This window comes from Megalops cyprinoides, chromosome 16 (genome assembly GCF_013368585.1).
Source record: "Megalops cyprinoides isolate fMegCyp1 chromosome 16, fMegCyp1.pri, whole genome shotgun sequence".
In the NCBI taxonomy this organism is placed as follows: domain Eukaryota; kingdom Metazoa; phylum Chordata; class Actinopteri; order Elopiformes; family Megalopidae; genus Megalops; species Megalops cyprinoides.
The window spans coordinates 10,007,906-10,032,315 of record NC_050598.1 but is presented as its reverse complement, the minus strand read 5'-3'; the positions used below and the strand labels follow the sequence as shown (position 1 = coordinate 10,032,315).

The 24,410-nt window shown below is 48.6% G+C and overlaps 1 protein-coding gene across 4 annotated transcripts in view; it reads right to left on the bottom strand.

Moving 5' to 3' along the window:
* The window catches only part of ebf1a (EBF transcription factor 1a), a 152,716-nt gene that overhangs the window by 41,826 nt on the left and 86,480 nt on the right, over nt 1-24,410 (bottom strand). For 2 of the 4 annotated variants that reach the window (XM_036547929.1, XM_036547931.1), the window contains exons 7-9: nt 13,306-13,387; nt 10,420-10,561; nt 1,189-1,322 (exon numbers count right to left, since the gene is read on the bottom strand). In XM_036547929.1, the coding sequence (XP_036403822.1) occupies nt 1,189-1,322; nt 10,420-10,561; nt 13,306-13,387 (358 nt within the window). The remainder of the gene's footprint in view (nt 1-1,188; nt 1,323-10,419; nt 10,562-13,305; nt 13,388-24,410) is intronic. The other 2 variants (XM_036547930.1, XM_036547932.1) reach the window with 1 other exon arrangement.

Here is a 24,410-nt window from a genome sequence, read left to right as displayed (position 1 = left end):
TAAAAGAAATGTAACCTCTGTAGGTTTCTGTGGATAAGAGTGTCTGCTAAATGACAATAATGTGATGTAAATTTTCATCTTTATCCCCTCAGTGGTAGAATAAGCAACCTACAACTGCCAAAACAGCAGTCATTCACCACCGTAGGCTGCTTTACTGTATGTAAAGCAATTCACAAGCAATTTTTGCTGAACTGATTGATTTGCACGACATCATTTAGGCTGTAGGGTTTTGAAGCTAATGGTTAAACTACTTCAGTTATAAATTTTAATGCTATGTACTGAACTGGCTATTTAAACTTTTATACTTAATATATTTATAGTCCACTTGCATTTTGTATCTTTGCTGTGCATCCGTTGACTTTTGTTGACCTGCAAGGAGACATCTGCCAATACGTAATACTGTAAGTGTAAACAATAAAGCTTTGCATATCTGCAGAGCTGCTTCATCATTAAACTTAATTTGAACCTTAAACCTCTGAGTCACATGGTAAACACCCTAACCAAACCCTAAAATGTGTGCTTTTCAATGACGCTCTGGTGCCTTGATGTTCCCATCAAAGTTTGTTGTTTGACCCCGTTCCAGGCTAAGCCTATGCCATATGTTCCCATCATGCAAGCAGGAATTCCCCTCCACAATGACTCACAGAAGATATGACAATTTACTTAATGCTTGCTGGAAATGTTAAATGTCTCTTCAAAACTTTACAGTGGGTGCTAATATTACTGCTGTTGCAATTAATGACCGGTGGGTCTATCAAAAATATTGACTGTTAGACAATTTAGAATGATTACCTAAGAAACACAAACCAAGTGAAAGATTTAGTTGGATGTACCAAAAAGACACTGGGAGGCAGAAGCGTGTGATGCTAACTACAGACACCAGATCAGAGCATTCATCCATCTATTGGTGTTTGTCATGTCCAACCAAGCACTTTCACTGGATTTGTTTGTCATATTCCAATCGCTTTTCTTTAAAATAAAAACAAATGTTCAGCTCCAATGACATATTCTAATGGTGAGCTTAGTTATGAAACGTTAATCATTTTTAATACTGATCCCACATCCTAGTTTTTAGCGCTGACCCTGGTTAGTATCTGTCCTTCCCTTTAAAGTTAAAAAAGACATCATTTGACCGTCCAATCAAATCAAGGCACTGAGAGAGAAGCGCACGGGGGAGAGGTGACTGACCTCGCTCCACACCAGCATGGTGCCGAAGATGACCTGCAGCCCGTCGAAGAAGTTGTCCCCGATGATGATGACGGTGGCACCCCCCGTCGTCCACCCTTCGCTGGGGCTGATGGCTTTGATGCAGGGTGTGGCTGCTTCGGCCACGGAGCGGAGGGGGAGAGACAGAGGGAGAGCTTCGGGTTAGCTTGGCCCAGTTTCCGAGGCACGCGGCATAAACGCAACCTGCGCTTTCAGGCACTGTGGCACACCCTGCTCCGCGCTAAGGTATTTCATCAGCTCTGATTTAGAGGGATTTACCCAATCTGCTCTGGGACATGGAGTTTCTTGTTCAGGAAATTTAACAGTCCAAGAGCACTGAATTGGCCATGTTCCTATGACTAGCTGTATACCGATGGCGGGCAGTGGATAACCTTGGAGCTGGATATCCAGTTCCTGACATCATCCACTGTAACTGAGCAAGTAATATATGCATTTATTGCACGGACACGTAAAAATGATGTTGATTAGGTTTATCTTGTGACGATTTTACACATTGAATACAATTAATATATTAATTCCATGCACAGGAAACAGGGGTTTTATAGGCATACAGAGAGGGAGCTGGTGGAACAAAGATAGGAACTGTAGAGGGAAACAGTACAAACTCTGTTACAGGTGGATTCCATTTCCCAGTTGTCCCATTAGAACATAAGTGGATTCCAGTCACTCCCCAGTCAGCGGGAGTCACGACTGCATCTCTTATGAGCACATTCCACCACTCATGACATTTAAACCACAAGCCATTGCCTGCTGTGCAGCTGCACTGGCTCCTTTTGGGCTAATGGGAAATGTGGTCCTCAACCCCGGTGGCTTATGGGAAATGTGGTTCCCTGCTCCCTCTTCTGTGCCCCACATTACACAGACCAGAACACAGCCACACACAGTCATCACTCTGCACAGTTTTACACCCACATTACCACATGAGAGAGAGACACACATCTACTGAAGAGAGAATCACAGCTTATTTTCATTGAAATATGGAAAGAGATACAAGAGCATTTTAATATTAATTATATTGTTATATATGTATTGTAATTAGTAATTGTTGCAAGATGTTAATATTTTATATCATTAAAGTTTTTTTTTTTTAGAAAATACTTGCTTCATGCCTCACCTGTTTTGTCATTTGGTGTGCCGGACAATAGTCTTATGAAGAGTAAAAGTACATTTGAAGTGTCTGCTCAAGGAGGCAGCTAGAAAATATTCTTCATTACCCTACCATTATTGCAAAAACATGTTAAGAATTTGAGTAGCATTACTCTCACACTGAAACAAAAAAAATCCAGATTTTCGTTCCTTGTTGTGATAAACTGTCCCATACCGCTAAGGTTTACCGTTCAGCATTCTTGAAAAAGTATGTGGTGTAGAATTCCACTGCTCATGTGGCTACAGATACTGAGAGAACTGTGGCATGGTCTAGGTGCTAAAACAATGCATAGGCAATGAGAGAAATAAAATGAGAGAGAGAGAGGGAGAGAAAGAAAGAGAGAGAGAGAGAGAGGGAGAGAGAGAGAGAGAGAGACAGAGAGAGAGAGAGAGGTAGAGGGCCCGCTGGCCTTGATTCCTGAGGACCTGTGATTATTAAAGGCAGAATTACCACTGCCTCTTCTTTGGCGCGGGGCATCGTTAAGGAATCTGAGGGTCAGACTGGGAGAGATCACTCAGCCTCCCCTCGTGTTATGACAATGTTCACTTCACAATAAAAGCCCCGGGGTCTCCGGGGCGGCGGCAGGTTGGGAATGCTAATTTGGGTTATTACACACACACACACACCTTTATTAAATATTGCTCTGCCCCGCGCGTAGGAGGACCGGGGCGCGCCTGATTGTTTTACGAGAGGCGTGTAAATGTCACCGTCGCCCGGCGCTCGGCGGGCGGATGATCGCGAGTCCTTACAGGAGTCGATCAAAGGCCAGGCGCCGGGGGAATCGCCGGGAAAACACCAACCAGCCATAAAAAATCCAAGACATTAATTGGTTTAAATTTCATTTCAGGATGTTGAACTTTGGCTCCGGATTTTGATGCTGTCTTTTCCGAAGGCGTTTGCGGACTAATTACTGGAATTCCAATTTGCTTCGTTTAAAAAAAAAAAAAAAAAAGAAGGCAGGATGAAAGCCAGGAGGAGTCTGCAGAGAAGTTTTCGGGCCACAAACAAAGGCTGCCTGCTTAGTGTTCGTGAGAGGGAATTCGGTTTAACCGTGCTCTGTCCTCTTTCACTGGCCTTGAACTTTAGAGGGAGACGACACCAGTGCCACACACATACCTGGGGCACCTCGTCAGTTACTAAGCGACGATGAGAAGCAGACATCCCAGATGGCCTCTAAACGTGGCCTTAGCAAACGGCATCAGGGTGGGAGGGTTCATCGCTTGCTGCCGTTCTAATGTGACAGGGCAGTGTCAGGACCCAAATGTTGGAAAGTACTGTGCTTTACTGTGGAAATAGTAGCATGTGTGCATAAGTACAGGGACTCCTCTGATGCCCGCAGTCATAACTGTAATTCTCGCCTCTTGTGTAAAACTGAAACAAAATTTATGTTACTTCACTGCCAGGAATGCCCAGCGCGTCAATTAACGCTAACTTCATTTTAAAGGCTGGAGGTCCTTTTGGAAAACTTTGGTACTTTCTCCTGTACGTGGATCACTTTTTTTCCCTCTACCAGCAGTCTTTCTGACTTCCGCGTCACTGTAAGAGGTTAGAAAGCAGGTCAGGGAAGGAGAGAGAGGCCTGCAGCAAAACAGAGGTCCCAGTGAGATTCCGAGGGGGGGCTCAGCTCGCTCTCCCCTGGGCATTTCGAGACAGAGGAAGGGGGCCTCCTCTAAGGTGAGGTTAAGGGGGACACGGAGGAGGGAGGGGGAGGGGGAGGGGGCAGAGGGGGCCAAGGGGGGCCAAGGGAGCCTTACTAAAGGTCTTTCATGCTCGCAGCACAGAGCTAGAACAGGAAACTAAACAAATACAATACTCTAAAAAAAAAAAAGCTGCACAGCTGGATCCAACTAAATATACCCCACCCCCCCAAAAAAAAAGTGTTAGTGGTTTTAACAGCTCTCAATACAGAGCTGCACTAAAAACACAGATCTATTACAGCAAGGACTCAGATGTGTGGCCCCCTTTGACCGTAATGGCGTTTCTGACAGTTAACCACGGCCTCCGAATGCAGCCACTGACCTGTTTTAAAAGAACCCCTCTGCCAGGGATGTGGTGGCGGCGAGGAGGGGGCGGAGCCACGGCGTGACCCGGGGGCCGCTAAGCGCAAAACAAGTGTTTTAAGTCGCTTACAAGCCTCCTGCCCAGGTTCGTTCCGCTTGTTCTGTTGTACAGGGCAAGGACGTCTCGCGCCGAGCACGGGAGAGAGGCCACTGATGAGAAAGGTCAGCTGGCTTATTAAGGGCTGTCTGCTACCACGGTGAGCTGGAATCACGCATCGGAGGGGGGGGGGGGGGGGGGGGGGGGATGTGGGGGGTGGCTCCGAGCTTGCTGAGTGCAGGCCCAAATGTCAAGGCGTCATTCATGCTAATGAGACACTAAAGCGAAGGTTTTCAAGGTGGCGCGCGTATTCATTTGCATTTATAATCAACGCTGTGTGTACACAAGACCTCTCCTGGGCGATGGAATATTCCGGCTCCTCTCAGCGGTGATGAAATACACAAGACCTCCCCTGTAGGTTTTCCTCCCAGACTTTTCAGGGCACGGCGATATCACGCAACGATAGCACTTTGAAGGCACGGCAGTAACTCTAACGACACTCACCATTATGCAGGTGAGGGAATGCTTTGGATTAGTAAGGGGGAGTTCAAACCCTCGAAATCACAGAGCACAGACAAACGGATGACACACAGCATGATGCATGGAGCAATTAAGGGACCCAGAGGAGGGAACCACAGACGAGAGAGAAGGTGTCTAAAGCTGAGAGACCTAAGACACGGCACAACCACGGACCACTGAAGCCACACCTGCAAGTGGGATCACCAAGGGAGGTGGAACAAGAGCATGGGCATTGGGGTGAGGCCAAGAGAACTATCCTTATCAGGGGAAAAGAGAGGAGGCAGTCCACCTCTTGATGGGAGACAGTATCTCTCAAAGGACGGATGACTCAGTGGAGAAAGCTGCGAGTCCCCTCATGCCTGAAGAGGCACTGGCCGAAATAGACCCTCAGCATTAGCAGTGGAGTCATCTTTGAAAGGTCCCCTCCTCTCTCTGTCCTCATTTGCTCCACAATGCTTTGGGAATTTAACTCACTGATGAGGGAAAAGGTCCAGTTTACTAGAGTCTGCTATTATAATGAGGATAACGCAAGGCAAAGGCTAAGTTGTTTTTAATTTGTGCTTTGTTTTAGTAGATATGGACAATATCAAAAGTTGGACTATTCATATCCTTAGTAATTAAGTCCCATGCTGTTTACTTTGCTTTTTGTTTCACCACAAAATTTAATTTCCAGCAAAGTTAATTCAGCTGCAATAAATATGAATTCCTACTGTTCATAGGGACTGAAAACGAAATGTTTCCGCCTGCTGAAATGCTAGAAACCGTTTTTGTATTATTAGTTTTTATTTATGTAATATTGTCCCTTAATTGTGGCATTACAGGCTTTAGATTACTAGACAAGGCTTTAAAAAAGACCAACCTCCAAAATACCAATAAATACACACAAAATCTTCTTTACTTTACAAAGATTCTGCATGTCAAACACGCTTTAATATGTTAAAAAAAGTAATCCAGTTTTCCGCAAGATGAAATGTTCTTTTTTTTTCCCACTTCTTTCTCCCGATACCCCTCTCTCTGTGATTGCGGGGACAGGCTGTAATGCAATTTGGCCAAGCGATAAACTGGGAAGGATGAACACGAGAACCAGAGCAATCTGTGACGGTAATCTTGGCCTAAGACGACTCTTTTTGCGGGCGCCGAAATTGTGCGTGGATTAACCAGATGGTGGAATGTGAATCCATCTGATAGGATTAAACTTTGGTGCCTCCGTCCGTGCCATCTGTTCGCCCGCTCTGCTCACTCTCTCTCTCTCTCTCTCTCTCTTTCTCCGAGCCGGCGCCGGGGCCCCGCTCCGCCGCTCGCTCCTTCCCTGGGGGCGGCCCTGCCGTCCGTCGCACCCTGGGACCCCCCCCCTTTCCCGCCGCCGTTGCTTTCTGTCGAAATATCGCGAAGCCGCGCCTCGCCAACTCTCAATCTGCTCCTCGGAGGAACCTCTCGCGGCGGAGGGCCTCTGACTGCAGGCGAGTTTGGGAGAGGGGGAGGCAGACAGGAGTTTGTTTGAGGAGAATATCGAGCCGTAGCGGTCGGGCGCCGTTGCTGTGCTGACCTCTCACGAAATTTGGACCAGCAGCCGAGGAGCGACCAAAAGATGCTCTTTGGTGATGGACACGTGAATCTGCATCATACTGTGAGTAATAATCCAAGTCCCATCACTTTTATTGCCATTTGGACACTCTCTGGAGCTACTTATATAGTTTACAGTTTTTACATGTTATACATTTATACAGCTGAATATTTACTGAGGCAAGTCTAGGTTAAGTACCTTGCCCCAGGATACAACAGCAGTGCTTCAGCAGGGAATTGAACCGGCAACCTTTCGGTTACAAGCCCGGCTCCTCACCACTACACCATACTGCTGCCTGCATTTACTCCCAAGGCGAGCCCAGAACCACTTGAGATATAAGAGGCAGGAAATATCAAAGCTCCGCATGTTAGCAGCTGTCTGCAACTACAAACATCTTCAACTTTGTCCCGCCACCGTTTGACGAGACCATCTTTAATCCCCTCTGAGTCTCAGCCCGCCATCCCAATGCCCGCCACCCCTTGAGAATCGCCACGGCGACTTATCAAATCAACGCAATAATAGCAAAAAAAAAAAAAATCTCCAATATAACTTAAAACCATTTTTTAGCTTTATCGGGGTCATTTTGACGGTTGAATTTCTCCCAAAATATGTTCCTCCTGTTTTAAACCCCCAAAATACGAAATGAGAAAATGATTGGATTTGGTTAACTCTGACAATCGGCCGCAGACTCATCTGCTGTGTTATCTGAGTGTTGTTGGAGGGTATTAAGAGTGTGGGGGCCGGTCGGTAACCTGACGGCATCTTTGGTCCATCTGCAGATGCATGGGCTGCGTTAAGGCCTTCTCTCTTAGGAAATAAACACGCTAAAGCTGCCCCGCTGTCATAAAGGCGTACATTCAAAGACAACGCGCCGCTGGGGAAATGCAGTGTCGCTTTGCTCTTTTTTTTATCCTTTAAGAGGCTGAAAAGCCTTTTTCGGAGTAATAAAGAGGGGGAAACAACGGAAATGAAGTGTTCCTGACAATTTTCAACTGTAATTAAAAGGGAATCTTATCGCTGTCTGCTCTGAGGAGGAGGGGGGGGGACATGAGTGTCACTTCGTGCAATCATCGGAATGCTTGATGGCATTATAATGTAGAAACAGACCTGCATTGTAACATGCATTTTTTAGTGCCCGCAAAAAACAACCCCTCCTTTTCTATTCACCATCTACAAGGAAACTGAGGCATGAAATCGTAATTAACAAATGCAGTATGAAGAGGTAGCATTTACATGCAAAGTAAATGAGAGACGCGAGACCCTCAATTGCTCTCTCACAACAGGATTACAAACACCAGCTGATTAGAAGGCATTCAGAGCAGAGCTAATGATGTGACAACAAGTGTGTTGACCCACAGTGTCCAGCCGTCTCGGACAGTGGGGCGAAGTGTTGGTTGTCACGCATTTCAGGGCTGTTGACCCCCCATTTTGTGCTGTCAGGGGCTGGGGGTGGTGCGGTCACCCCGGGTCAGTGGCTCTCTGTGTCCCATCACCTCTGTAGCTTCCGCCCTGCTTCCGGGAAAGCCCTAATGAACACGTCTGTCACCAGTGCTTTCCCCCAGGAAGATGGGGACAGACCCCGACAGGCAGGACCTAATGAGGATGAAGAGCTCCCTCCCAAATAGGTACAGGGAGGACGGGGTTAACAAACACCTCTCTGCGAACCACAGAGCATAACACTGCAAGTGCAGCACAGAGAGGCGGGCCAGGAGGCCTCTGATCCTCAAAGAGAGAGCCACCCCTCACTGCTGTTTCCTGGGTGAGGGAGTGAGCGGGTGGGGGCAGGGATGTTGAGTGGAGGGGAGTCAGGTTATCACATTAATTAGACAGAGCTTCTGTGAGCCATTGTCATCCTCCCTTTTTCGCTCTCTGCACCATCAAACAGACGGCTCTGAGGCAACGGCCTAAGTCCTGAGGAGCCTCTCTGCACTCCCCCACCTCCAAAACACACACTGTATACAGCCATGTTTTTTTTTCCTCCCACAAAACCATTAACTTGCCAACACCTGCCCGAGAGGCCCTCCCCGCCCCTGGCGCATGGCCAACAGAGTCACCGTGGCGACCCCGCTCTCTGGCTGCGGTGTGCCCGTGACCGTGTGGCGATTCAGGCCTCGCTCTCTCTCTCTCTCTGTGGCGGGTCTGTCAGCGCGGAGGCCCTGCCCCGCCCTGCCTTGCCTGGCTGCATATTAAATCAGGAGATAATAAAGTGTCGGGGCGCGCACGCTGACAGGGACTCCCGCACGCAGCCGCGGGGGCAGGGGAAGCAAATTGAAGTGGTTCTTGACTCCTGTCGGTGTTTCCTGAAAGCCGTCCAGCCGTTTAACACGGTATTATCTTCCTAGGGGGGCGCCGCCACCACCGCGCCGCCTCCGCACCGCCTTCGCTGGTTTCGCCTCGGTCTTCCCTCATCGACGGTACAAGCCAGCCCTGTCAGCCAGCCGGGGGGGGGGGGGGGGGGGGACCTTGGAGGTCTGAGGTAAAAAAAAAAAACAGGGACGCCTCCCTCTGTTCCAGCAAGGGGCAGGGCGAAAAAAAACTCAGCAACTCATCGAGTCAGCGACTCACCGCAAAGTTAGAGCGCTTGGCCCGGCCCATTTCTGCTGAGCCCAGATCTCCACGCGCTTGGGACCTTGACATTATTAATTAGATTCGTGCTCGTTAGATCGGTGTAGTAAAGTACAGAGAAGGGGGATTTTTTTTCAGAGGAGAGGAGAGGAGAGGAAGGGTTGCACGGGCTGCTGTGCAATCTGCATGCGATGCAGACGCGACACTTTTCGTCCCCCTCCGCTGCGAGCGGAGTGTGACTCGGCTGTCCTTTCACGTCAGGAGAGTGCTGTCCAACCTGTCCCTCGTCACAGTGCGGCTCACAGTGCGGAAAGGGGACTAATTAACACTCCTCAGTTAATTATACAAAGCGAGGCCCTGCTATCAGACACACTCCATGTCCGCTAGCACTGCGTTGGCCTCTCTATCTTATTTTCGATCTTTATGTTTATTGTACCCATGCACACACATACACACACACACACACACACACACAAATATTTAGTTAATGACATGAGTGAGCTCCAGTCATAATTACGAATGATTCCGAGAATATTTTTTGGCTGGCTGTTGGACTTTTCTCCGAGAATAGCATTGAACTTCTTGAAATACTTGAAATACTTGGTCTTACAGATCAGTTGTTATTATCAGCAACTGCGTATCTGATGTTTAAACTATTACTATCAGAGTGTTTGAGGGTTTATCAAAGTCAATGTCTGAGAATTTGTTCTCTGAAATCAGCTCTGCCAAGCTGCTAAATACACAGTGATTTTTGCTAACCACCAACCAGCCTGGCCTGAATTTTTTATTGAGACCAGATTGTTTGGTTAAAGCTGGTCTCTTCCTTAGACCCTGAAAGCCTGAAGCTGGAATCTGTGACTGACATTTGTTTATATCGTTACCTGCACAGTCATTGCTACCTGCTACATTGAGCTTTGTACGCACACAAACCACATTAAACCAGCAGAACAGTGTCTGGGCTGGGCGTGTATGAGGCCTGGGTTTGCCAGCAGCCTGTCTTCCCTGCTCAGTTAGAGCTCATTCCCTCATGTAGTCCCTGACAGCAAAGCTTTGAAGTAGCATATATAAAACACTGTTTCTAATGGTTTAACTGTACCATAACTGACTTAGCTTACTGTCACCCAACATGCCACACATTAACTGAGGCAGTGCAAGCTATGGCCATTTTTACTCCACCACCTTTCATGCTGTCTGTCTCTCATGGGTAAGCCACACCACAGACAGCTGTGCAGACAGACAGACAGACAGACACACGGACAGACGGATAGGTCCATTGAAAGGTAATCGCGAGCCTGCCTACCATGTTCCAGGTAAGATGGGGTACCTTCAGAGGGGTCGAGCCTGCGAGCCCTCCGCCCATGCTTGGAGTTGTTGTGCACGAACATGTTGTCGGACACGGCCAGGACGTGACCGTCCACGCTCACCGTCGTGGAGACCACCACCTGAGGGAGAGGAAGACATTTAGGCCTTCAGAGACAGTACTGGGGTTTGACAGAGCGCCCGCCAAACCATAAAGCCAGCCACACCTCACCAAAGTATGTTTAAATGTAAGAGACAAACATGGCATATCTGACATGTGCTTGTGTTTTTGTGTGCTTGTGTGTGTGTGTGTGTGTGTGTGTACGTGTATGCATGTGCATGCGTGTGTGTGTGTGTGTGTGTGTGTGTGTGTGTGTGTGTGTGCGTGCGCATGAATATGCCTGCTTTGGGTGGGAATGCTGGTAGGTTTCTGGTCTTTAGGCCCCACGCATCCAAAGATGCGTTCGAGATAGCAGCAGTCAATCCATCACGTTTCTCTGTACAGCCTCTGATAAACTGGTATCTCAGCAGTTTCTTAATCGCAGGGTTGCCCCCCTACCCACCCACCCCCCCAACCCAAACACACATACAGGCACTCTGACAGTCCCAGCACAGATAGCGCTAACCTCGCTTTAATCCACCTATTATGTGTGCTAATTAAGAGGGCCGGTCTGTTCCCCGTGTTATTATCAGACTCTGTCAGCTCCTCCCGCACCCCTTCGCGGACCGCGCGGCACCCCTGATTGATCGCTGATAGATTGACATGCAGATTAATTTAATTAGAAACGGCCTCACTCGAGGAGCCAGAGACAATGGCCTCGGAGCTTAATAGATTTGCTCTAGTAGCGCGGTGGGCTGCACGCGTGTGCTGTCGGGGAGGGGAGGCTCGGGCTGGAGTGCCTCTTCAAATCGTTCTAAAAGCTTCAAGAGATTCCTGCCTCTCTAGAGGGGAAGTGCTTGACAGGACTTGGCAAACATTGTCACCAGTCTCCCCGGGACAGATACGCTTTCTTCACCTTCCTCTGTCTGCCTCTCTCTCTCTCTCTTTCTCTCTCTCTCTCCCTGCTGCTCTCTCTCTCTCCGTCTCCCTTTCTGTTTCCCTCTGTCGCCCTCCCTGTCTCTTTCACTCATCCCGCATCTCACTTTCTCTCTCCTTCTCTCTAATACTCCCTCCATCTGTCTCTCTCTCTCTCTCTCTCTCTCTTTCTCTCTCTTTTTTTCTTTATCTCTACTTTTCCTCTCTTTTTGCCTCTCTTCCTCCCTTGTTCTCTCTTTTTATTTAGGAGAGGCAAGGCCATTGTCGGGATGTCTGGAGTCTTGCAGCATGGTTTTTCTCCTCCCTGACAAGTGCCTTGCGATGTCACTCAAACTGCAAAGCCGACACCAGGGACAGGCCTGCCTCATTGCCCACACACACAGACACGCGCAGTACTCAGGCACACACATGCGCACTGCCTTCAGTCAGGTGTATGGAAACCCCCAGTCTGTGTGTGTGCATGTGCATGTATATATAGATGTAGTGTATATATGTATATATATATACTACATCTATGCTGAACATGTCCATGCAAAAGGATCTCCTATGTGTATGCACGCACACATCTACACACACATACCCCCCATACACACACATACACACACACACACACTAATGAGCGTACGTGCATTTCCTTACTCCGACTCGCTCTGATTCCTGCTTGCCTACCGATTAAAACTATAAATTAATTGTACCACTAATTAAACTCAATCAAATTGTGGCTGTTAACTGCTGTTGCACCACAATTAATATGAACAAGTAGAGTCAAAGATGAGCAATCGTCAGCGTGCCTCACCGTATACTTACCTCAGGTAAGTACCTTTTCAACCCATACGCATAATCATTACTCCTACAATTATAAAAATGGCATGACCAATTTCAGAGGGTGGTGCTCTCCAGGGAAAAGAGCAGGGCTGCCACAGGGCTCTGTGAGGCGCGATTGGACAAAGAAGGACAGACCGAGCGAAGGCGGGAGAGAACTTGCATTCTTCGGAAGGGGTAAAGCAGGATGGGAGCTGTGGGCCAGCGCCTTTGCTAAAACTGACCCCACAGCTTTGAGTAAATCTGTCAGCACGTCCGGAGCTAACGTCAACACTGGCACAGCCACGCTCATTTCCCCAGCCTTCTCTTACTTTCCACTGTAAGAGCAGACCTACTTCCACAGCCTGTGTGTTTATAGAAGTGCCTATGCGCCCCCAGTTCTCTTTCCCAGAGTGACTGTGAGCCACCCTGGGTGGGGGGGGTCCTGAGAACATGAAAACTTGAAAAGGAGAGAAAACTTGAAAGCAGGGCTGTCACTGGACTGAGGAGACACTAATCTGTCATGAACTGGAATGTGGTCTTTATAATAGCTAACTAATGCTTCTGTCTGAGCTGGACTGGGACCTGCTAAAGGAGATCCAAGGAGGTACGATCCTTGCAGTCGGATAACGTAAAGAGCTCTGTCACTTGCATCATTATCATTATCAATGAGTGGCATACTTTTTGTGTTTGTTAAAAGATAACTAGCAACACAATAGTAATGTCTAAATATAAAAGTGTGTCTGTGTGTGTTTGTTTGTGTGTACATTAATGTGTGTGTGTGTGTGTGTGTGCGCGCGCACGTGTGTTCGTGTGGCATGCACTTGAAAGTGTGTGTGGCTGTAATTCAGCACAGGGTGTGTTTCCTGGGTGTCACTGTTCTTGTAGCACTGGGCTGGCCGGTGGACATTTCTGCTGTGAAATGGAGTGAAGAAAGGAGCCGTCAGCTTGCTGGGAGGAGGAATGTGTGTGTAACTGATGCGGGGCTGTGTAATGAGCCTAACTGCATTTACCAGCTGCAGGCGCTTAAAGACTTAAGCAGTGCCGTACCTGGAAGCGTCGCATGTCCCGCGGGTTGCCTGCATTCTTTAGACAATTCTGATTGCATTTTAGGAAGAACTTCAGGAAGAACCTGCAAGCACAGAAGAAGCAGAAGGTCAGTCCAGTTCTGACACACATATATTGTAAATGGAAAAACTGAGAAAGCCCACTTCCTCCATTCATATGGATGGTCAAATATTATAATATACAATATAACAAGACAATTATACATATATCATATACATGTATATATCATATATACATCACTTTATTCAGAAACTTATGTACATGGAACATACTAAGGAACTGTATGGCAATACATAAAACACATATAGAGAGAATATATCTTAGAGAGTATATTTTTAGATCAATCAATATATTGAAAATATGTAAATTATTGCCATTTTGGTATATTGCTATATATTTCTGGTTTGCATGAATGAATTTTAAATATATTTGCAATATATTACTGGGCCAAACAACATTTATCAACATATTACAATATATTTCATTTTCATATGGATGTACAGTTTGAAACTATTAACACAAAAACAATGTGAGGGTATCACAAAATACTGTAAATCCAAACGCCTAGCACTTAAGGAGAGTTAAACATGTTCTTCCGTGACCACAGAGGCTTTATCGGCTCCGACACCCTCAACACAAGCTCTCCCCCGTATGAGAAAGCTTTTTTCTTCTCCAGATAAATCTCCTCTGAACATGACACGCCTCATGCACCTCAGAGACTGGACATGCTTCTGCCTCACGAGTAAAGCACCTGAGCCCGGGGATACTTCAGTGGGCTTTCAGCTCAATCTCCCCCTAAGCTGTGATGAGCCACACCGTGGCCCCCGCACACGGGCTCCAGCTCCACACAGCGTTGCAGCTGCACCACAGGTCTTTACATTACCGCTAAGACGTAATAGCTTTCCTTGGCTGGTAACTTACAATTCTGACACCTGTATGACTGGGAGATTACCAGGTCAGTTTACATTAACCGTTGCCAGAGACCTATCTAGTATTTCAACCCCCGACTTCTCTGCTAAGAATCCGGTGACCTGACCCATTATAGATCAGTGTGTATTGGACTGATCTGTCTGCGTATCTGTGCAGGCCCAGACTGCCCAGGCCCTGGCCTATGCACTGACAGGCTGCCTAGTTCTGATTGGCACCCTCCCTCTCAATTTACCCTCAAGCTGTCAGCACAGTGTAATGGGTCGGTCACTTAAAGAGTGATACATGAGGGGGACGACACTGGATCCCCTGCCGATGAGCTGACAAAATACACACCATCCATGCTCTCACACAGTATGCGTGCACACATGCACACATACACACACACACACACACTCACACACACACACACACACACACACACACACAAATGCACAAGCAAAAACACACACATGCACACAAGCTCATAGAGACACTCGGCAAACTACAGAAGCCGCATGGCAAACTAAAGAGTGGGCCATCTGTGAGAGGACAGAGACGGGCTTGACAGCTCAGTGATTCACATCCTTATGAGGAAATGTCTCTGAGACAGTCTTTGGGGAAAACACACACACACACACACTTGCACACACACAGGAAATGACACCCATACACACATACACACATACATATGCCCACACACACACACACACACACACACACGCATAAACACTGAGTCACATAGAGACGAGCACATTTTTTCCAGGTGTTGTTTTGGTTTCGGCCTGGAGGACTGGAGCCCTCCAGCTGCCCATGCTGGCACCCTCTGGCCAGCAGGAATGGAGCAGCAATGGGCTGGTAATGGGGATGAATGTCAGCACACATACCACTGGAGAGGGTAATCAGTGCAGGCATGCCACAGAGGGCAAACTAGCACGAAACACACTCACACGAGATGGACAGACTACGTGCTGTGCTGTCTCTACACTCTCAAGCTAGAGACACATTTGCAAAAAGGATAAATGCTAGCCCAGAAATATAACTGCTAGCACAGAAATATAACTGCTCACTATAATGTAGAGGAGGGAGGAAGGTGGTAAGATGCCAGTATGCACTCACCAGTGAACGCACCAAAAATATTTGTTTTACTTTGCACATTTTATATTTATTCGTGTATTTACTTTTGGTGTAAATATGTATATGTATGTAAATATGTTTCCTGTTAAATGTAATCATTTGTTGCTGTTAAAAAAACTGTTATGATATCTGTGTTAATGTCAAAGTTTTCGCAATACATAAAAGTACCTCATGCCAATAGGGCATCTGAAATTGAACTGGACTTAATTAATAGATAGAAAGAGAGAGAGAAAGTCTGTGTGAGAGTATATGTGTGAGGCAAAAGGAGTGATATAGAGATGGAAAAGGATAAAAAAGTGTTTGAGAAACCGAGAGAGAGAGAGAGAGAGAGAGAGGGAGAGCCAGTATCTGCACCCAATCAGAGAAATCATATGACCCACTCTTCCGTATCGAATTTCGCCTGCCTAATTAAGACCCAAGTGTCCGACAGGTCCCCTTTAAAGACGTTGGAGGGGCAGGGGGGGGCACATTTGTACAACAGATGCCTGCAACCAAATCTCCCTGACTTGGTCCGGGATTCTTTCCATGAGTAGACCGTTCGAGCAAGAGAGGAAAAAAAGCACAGAGAACATCGTTCTCTCCTCTGGGGAAACCTGAGAGGACTGCACCACCCTATTTACACAGATATTTGCGAGATTAAAAAAAAACAAAAAAAAAACGTCTTAGTTATGAAACCTCTACCTTGTGTAGGGTGCTTCCATTATACAGGTCCAGAGACTGAAGAACACAGCCCTACTCATTGTTTTATGTTTCGCTGGAACGATTCTTTGACCCCAAAAAAGTCCCTGAAATCTGAAAACCACGCTCAGAACATAGACAGGTCTATATGCTCCATCAATCAGTCAATAGAGCATTATCCTGCCAAAAGAGTAAACAGCATAAAACTCTCCCGATCTGGCATTTCTGCGCTGTTGCCAGGGTTTACTTAACTAATAAAAGCCGGGGAAGGAGGGCTGAATGATCCGATAAAGGCCAGCGGCGGGGGCGAGCCGGCCGCCGCTCTGTGGAGGGACTGTGTCAGCCCACAGCCGGGCTGCGGTCCGAGCCGTCACCGCCGCCTGTCAGAGAGCAGCGGACCGAGCACTCACACTGTCCACTGTGTCCCAGCCTCCCTGCGCGCCTCTCAGCTGCCAGCTCCACTGAGGATTCCTGTGTGTGTGTGTGTGTGTGTGTGTGTGTGTTTGCATGGGGGGAGGAGGACAGAACTGAGTGCACATTTTAACCCCGCTTTAAGCCGGTCATCTTCACAGCACTGCTTTGAGGCTACACAAAGGTGACTGTGCTTGCTCTGAGTGTGAAGCTATTTTACACTTCCCGATCTCTTACTTTCTAAGTAATGTAATGTAAAGTTGAGGCCATGAAGGAGTCCAATACATTTCACTGTGCAGACTAAGGCTGCTCCTCTTGGCAACCTCATTTACCATCTGCCTATTTTGAGCTATGCCTATCTATATTTGTGTGTTTTTGGAGGTATCTTATAGAATATAGTAGAAGAGGGTCAAAGCTGCCTGTGAAAATAAATCTATCTGAATCTTCCTCTTTCCTGGGAGTGTTTTGTCCTCCCAGCGCTAATTAGCACCCCTCTCCCTCTCCCCCCTCCCTCTCCCCCTCTCCCTATTTTCATGTTACTCTCACTCTCTCTCTGCTGCTCCAGTGAGAGAGTGGCAGATCGCTGGCATTGCCCCTCAACCCCCCCCAACCAACCCCGCTTCCACCCCCGTCACTCGCCTGTCTCCACGGCAATTACGGCGTACGGCTGTGGGGGTCACCGCCGTGGCCAGTCGTGTGACAGGCCTTGTTACCGTTATCACAATAGAGCAGAGGAAGGCACTTAATTAACGGAACTTTCCTTCATTTGCTCACTCGGAGCGCTAATATTCAGTCAGCCGGCCTTTTTTTAATTACTTTTCAATAGAGACATCCCCCGTCCGCGCCTGACCTCTCGTTGTCCGCGTGTGCCAGAGCCTGGCATGCCACAGTGCCCTCTCACTCACGCTCCCTGCATCCCTCTCTCTGCTGTTTCCCTCAGCGCCCCCCCCCCCCCCCCAAAACTCCCCCCTTCACCTCCTCTGGATTCTGAGTGCTGTCTCAGAGCAAAACCTCTGCCTCTCCACTGTGATGGAGCACAGCACAAAACAAAAGGCAGTTGAATTCTGGGATTCTGTTTTGTCTGGGCGGCTGGTCACCAACCCGCCCACCGTGCTGAGCCTATCGGGTGGTTTCAGCATGTGGAGGGGAGTGGCGGGCGCCCTCTTCGTCAGATCGGATCCCTGCCTCTGAGCGGCGAAGCTGTCCCGCCCGTGCGGAGTCGCCGATCTGGAGCCGCCCGGCTGACAGACAGCTGTGTCACACTTCTGTTACCGCGCCTTGAGGAAGAAACAGGCTCGCCAAAAATCAGGGCCGCTTCAGCTCCAAGCCCTGGGGGAGGGGCTTCCTCAGACCCAAGACGTTAGGTGGATTCAGACGGTTGAATCAGGTGGCTGGCCAGCCCTGCAGGGATGGGTTTGGCAGCCGTGCTCCAGAGGACAGGGGATTATTCTCGGAATGTGTTAAAGAGACAAGCCGCCATGTCGCGGGGCCCCCGCCGCCGTGAGCGCGGCGCTGAGTATGTGGTACAATCACCCATGGAGAGCATGGCTTTGTTTGGTAAACAGATTACTCCCGGGAGCTTGCTGCTGACCGGGCTGCAGGCTTGGCTATAATATCATTTAATACCTCTAATCTCCTGCTTTCTTCCTGCCTGACACGCTGTTCTCCCACAGCCCCCCCGCGCTCTCTCCCAGCTGCCGTGCTGTGTCAGTAACACGGCGAGGGTGACACATTCCTCCTAACGCGCGGCTTAACCTCACTGGTGACACCCCGGCTTCACTCTCAGGCCGGCCAAATCCACAAGGCAAGCTGCTGTCCACAGTGAATTTACAGCCTGGGCCCAGCCTAACCGCAGAGCACACACACACACACACACATACACATACACACACACACACACTCTCACACATGCGCACACACACACACATACACACACACACACACACACACACACCAGCCCCCAGGCTGGGGACAAACGACTTCGCAAAAGCTAGCTACATGGATGAAGCTGGTGGACCAGGGGATTGAGTTGAGTATCATGTGTGGAGTTTTGTCACCGGTTTGCCTCATATGGCTGAATAAGCTCCATCACCACAGTGAAGAGCTTTCTGGGAAATGGAGTCCAGCAAGAAGGTAGACTCTCAAAGGTATAATGACTGTCATATGTCAGTCCACATAAAAAGCAGGAAAGAAAATAAGAAAAATAAGATGTGGGGAATCAAGGCTTTTCAAAATAAGACCTTCCAGAAAAAACTTCAAACCAAACACAGACAGTTAAGTTACCAGGTGTTACTGGTCAAGGAGAGGATAATGAGATGGTTGTAGGGAACATTTGCTATACAAAAAATGCAGTCAAGAACAGGAACACAGAGAGAGAGAGGAAAGAGAACCAGAGGAGCGGGGAGCTCCAGCAGACGGTGTGTGAGGCCGTGTCGCTGGCGGGGTTAATGCAATGCTCAAACACAACGACCCCTGACCCCTCTGTCTCGAGGCCACATATGGCCAGCTCGCCGGCTCCCCCCCGAAATTTACGCAGTTTAACTGCGCGGAGCGCCCGCCGGAACTCGCTCCTGTCTCCTGCTCTCTCCTCCCGCGCTGCCCACTGCTCAGCCGCTAAACACGGGGAGCTTATCGAATCTCCCTCAGCCATACCAGGTTAAACCCCAGCAAATTCAATGAGCGTTACCCGGCTAACCGGGAGCACTGGCAGAATCCTACACTGTGCTGAAACTAGCCTACAAGAATAATGCACTTATGCCTCCAGCAACACTGACCACGCATTACACCTATATACCTAAATGCACTGTGTTATTATTTCATATTTAGCCGCTAGTCTCCCCTGATCTATTCCAATCTCACCGCTAATACCGCTAACAATAGTAATACCACAGTTTGTTCCAGCACTAATGCTATTATTAATAATGATATCACTATTTTCATTCATGCTCTGACACCGTGGAAATTGACACTGCCGATACTGCTGCAAATAAACAACCTGATGTCCCTGCCAGGATTAATATAGCTTGTGGGCGTTTAACAGGTCAATATATTGACATAATTAGAAATTGTACAAGATCTGAACAACCTGCAAGCTTTGAGGTAACAGCACTGCGGACTTCTCATCACAAAATACACACAGTATATTATTATATGTCTTAAATAATGGCACAATATTACATAGTTCTGCGATAGTATAATTGTCTGATATTGTGTATAAATACAGTACTGTCACAGATCTGTTACGACATATGTAATTATTGTTATAATTATCATGCCAGTGTATTGCATCATATTTCACTCTTATAATGTCCTGATAACGCCATACAGCATATGTTGTGGAGCAGTGTTTAGCATTTAGCGTTTTGCTCCAAAGCTCTCCAAGGCTGTGTGTTCAAATCTTAGCGCCTTGCTCTGGGTCTTGCAACAATAACAACAGAAAAAAAAAGACACGTTCCTCTTCAAAGTGATACGCCGGGATATATAATGAATACAAAGAGGGCCGCAGTGGGTCTCGTGCAATCGTGTCACGCCGGGCTCCGCTTTCCTTAATGAGCACGTCGGCGGATCAGAGGGCCGCCCTTGTTTACAGAAGAGGGAACTCCTCCAAACAGCCCAGGCCAGCGACGGGGGCATTATTTTATTACCCGTTATTTTTGTCTCTGCTCTCTCTCTCCGGGAGTACAAAGGCTCCGTCTTCCCGCCTCGTCAATTAGCATATTCTAACAAGGGAAAGCAGCGGTGTCAGAGGGACGGGACACCGCGAGCGGCAGCACCGGGGCTTCATGGGTAATCTCATTCCGCTAAATGCAAAACAGCGGCATTACCGCATTTGCCATCTACTTGTATGGCGTTACCCGCGCTATCAGTAAATGAGACGAAGTGAACGGCACCAGATATAAATTATTCAGGGGCTGAGATGGCAATTATGGCGCTGAGCACAACCAGTATTAATATTTTATGAAGGCTAACGCAGACCTCAGAGTGAATCAGAGAGAGAGAGAGAGGGAGAGAGAGAGGGAGAGGGAGAGAGGGTGGGAGAGAGAGAGGGAGGGAAAGAGAGAGAGCAATGGACTGCTGTTGGTCCTTGATGTTTCTCTCTGTTCTCATTCTCTGTATTCTCTCTCTCTCCCTCCCTCTCTCTCTCTTTATTGCTCCTCTTGCACTGCCACTGATCTGTCTTTTCTTGCTCTCCACGCCCCTCACTCACTCCTCTCCTATTTGTGCCCGCTCTTCTCCCTCGTTCTGCCTCCCTCCTTCTCTCCCTCTCTCTCTCCATCCTCCCTATCCCTTTCTTTTTATTGCCATGTTGAAAGCGGAGACACTCTCTCTCCCTCACACACACAGCCCTGTCTGCCTTTCTGTCATCACACTGTACCTATTTGTCACACTTTCTCATGCACTGTGCGCAATAGTGCCTTTACAACACGTTTATGAAACATGCAAAAAGGACACGGTCAGATAAGACACGGGATTAAAAGAAGTCATGGGTTCACAGGGTTGTTAGCTCGCATTTGACTGCTCTGTGTAAAAGGGGGTGCCGCTCCGCCTCTGCATGGTAATCTTCGCTCCTCTTGTGCCTGTGTGGTGGGGGCCCCCGGGTGTGCGGTGTTCAAGAGGGAAGTGAAAGGACCAGAAGTGGCATCTTTCTTCGTGGGGTGGGGTGGGGAAGATAGAAGCAGGCATCTTTTGCGCCAGGTGCAGCCCCACCCGAGCGGCAGCTTGGTGGAGGATGACCACACAGAACTGCAGCTTGGTCAGGAGGAGCGTGTGCGGATGCGTGTGTGTGCGTGTGGGTGCGTGTGCGTGCGTGCACGGTGGCGGAGAGGACCTCCAGCTACGCCCCCGCGGCATTCACACTGTATCACCCGTAATGACACTGTGCCCGCCGCAGCACTGTAAAAACCATCCGTCAGGGAAGGGACAGTAAATATTGGCTGGGCTCTGGAAAGAGCTTTCCCCTGAGCAGAGCAACACCTCTGTAAGCACCTCATTTCCTCTAGTACTTCTCCCCTTGAAGATGACTTCCTGGAGCGAAGACACGCGGACAGGCAAGAGAGGGGTACTCGGGTGCGGCGGAGGGGGAGGCGAGCAGTCGTCCGAGATATTTGGTTTGTTCTTTCCCCTCCCCTCCCCCCAGTTCTGTTATTTGACACTTCCTGGAGGGGAGCGGTGACAATCCCACGGATGAGGGTGGGAGGGATGGAATGCAGGCAGCCTTTCGGGACGGTCCGCCGGGAGGACACGCCCCGGTGTGACGAGTTGACACCCCGATGGGGCGTCTACGAGGGGACCTGGCCCGAGAGCCTCGCCAGAAATCGCTCTCATACCTCTGACCCGCAACGCGGCCAAAAACAACAGCTTTCCCTGCCTCTCCTGGTCGATAACTGACAGCTTATTTATCTGCCAGAATAAGTTCTCTCCCTCTCTCTCTGTCTCCTTCGCCCTCTCCTCTCTCTGTCTCGCCCGCTTGCAGGAATCTCCTCTACAGTAGCAGACAGGTTATCCTGACAGTTTCAAAATTGCTTACAATACAGATATCCAGAAATCTTTCTGAGGCAAGGAAAAATCACTTGCTTGCTTAGCTCCTCTTTCGAACTGTCTTCTGTTTCTCCGTTTGCTCATTTTTTACGGCAGCGTTTCTGCACAGGACTGCTAGTTCTGTGCCAACTGCAACCCAAGAAGTGTTTTGTGAGAAGAAAAAAAGTGTGCACAGCAGTGTGGACAATCTCTCATCATCAAACTACGGAGAGATAAAATGTAACCTTCCCGTTCCCCGATACAGAGCCCTTTCAGAAAGGAGTTCTTCTGAGGCACCGCGTAACAGGATAAAATAAACTTTGCACTGGACTTGGGGACTGCTTGCAATTGCCAAAATCCAGAACTCCACTCAGACCCATCCCCTCCAAGCCACACAGTGCACCTGACCAGAGGTGAGATAGGAGGTCCTCTCACTGCATCCTCTCACAGGCCGCTGTCCCTTATTTTTTAGCATGTGTTCACATCAGCTCTCTGTTGACACGCACACAACCAACACCGAGCCTTCCTGTTGAGTATGAGCTTTGCAGTTAGGTGGAAACAGCTGCATGGACAGCGTGTGTACCGGACTGTGTTGCCCTGCACATCCACATTGCATCTCCCACCCGCGCCACAAGGCCTGCGAGGAGCACAGCTCATTATCCTGCAGTCACAGACCCAGCTATTTCTTTTTTTTTTTTTACAATGGTTGTGTTGGTTCCAGAACCACGCATGTCGTCCCATAGAATTTATCGCCGGAACGCCGCGTCGTGCAGTCCCAGCTCGACGGCTCGGCCCTTCCGATTCTCTGTCCCGTTTCGCTATTTGACTCAGCGTCTTTTTTTTTTCTTTTTTGGTTTTGTTTTCTTTTCTTTTCCAGCTCGACCTCAGGAATCTGCCGAGATGGGAGGGAGACCAGCATTCCTCCGGGCTGACATAATGACATTGCTTCAGTGCTGGAGAAACATAGAAACATCTCCTCCGTGAGAGGCTCTGGCACTGGGGGACGTGCCGTGTCACGGGCGACTCGCGGGGCTGAATGCAGCCTCCTTTACTGTGCCAGGTGTTTGAGGAGATCCCTTACTGAAATGTAAAACTGACCAAGCAGCCGAGTTCTGCACCTTAGAAAGGTCAATGCATTGCTAGTTGTGCTGTATTATTGGTCACAGTGTAGTAAAATATAGTGATCATTATAGATTACACTTGCATGTTCAGCCTGGAGACTTAGAGGCACCGGTTTAAAGATGCTAGCAATGCTGCTGGTTTTGAGTGCATTGTGTACCAGAACGGAGCGTTTTAGGACTACCTTCCACTCCCTTTGTTTTCTCTATAGCTCAATCTAAGCCTGATGTCACTGGCTTAACAGCTTTATTGATTGAAGGGGAATGCATGTATGCATGAACCTCGCACTGCCACACAGAGAGAGGGAGAGAGAGAGAAGGAGAGAGAGAGCAAGGGAAAGAGAGAGAGGGAGAGTGAGAGATGGGGAAGAAGGGGGGATGGGGCAATAGACAGAAAGAGGAGAGAGATGGAGACAGGAATGCTGATAGAGAGGGAGACGGAGACACAGAGGAAAAGAGCGAGATAGATTCACGTCAGATAGAGAGACTAGACCCAGGAGATGCAGTGCTGCAGAAGGAGGCATTATTTTACATAATAAACACTTCATATTCAAGCCTGTAATTGATAGCTGCAGTACAGCAAAGGAGACCAAGCTTCACATTTGGGCACAGGGACCTGTCAATCAAACACAGTCACTGGAGGAATGATAATGACGATAATGATCTGGCTGTCTGTCTTCTCCTTCTTCTTCCTCTTCTTCTTTCTATTTTCCTCTCCTCCTTCTTACAAATATCACCACCATTATGAATTAATTTATTTTGGAATTAGCTTATTTTTAAAGTCTTTGTTTGCGCATTTTGCCGTGAAATGAGCCAAAGCCGCGTTGAGGTGCCATTGTTTTGTTCATTTGCAAAGCATCCGTTGTTAGAGTTGATCAGGCTCTCAGAGGCATTTTCTCGGGGGTCTTGAGCCAATCGCTCCGGGTGCGCGTGAAAACGCCGAAACTCCGCCTGTAATTAGCGCGATCTGACACGACGCGCCGCGGAGAGGGAGGCTGCACGAGCCGGTCCGCGTCCCCGGCGCTCCTGGCTCCTCTCCGGCACTCCCCATTCCAGCTGCCGCTCCGGGTTATTCCAGTCCAAGTGCAGCTGCTCGCAGCTTAACCTATAACTAAGGCAAGGCTGTAATTGTCGAATTAATGCCAGATTATGGCATGCTCCGGCTAACTACAGAGAGTGAGCTCACCCGCCGTGGCGGGTGGGGGGGGGCTGAGGGACCACCCTCCCCCCCTCTAATGAGGGGCCCCATTCTGGATTACTGCCCCGGTACCAACAATCCAAAACAACACCAGCAAAACACCAGCGCTCGCGGCGCACAAC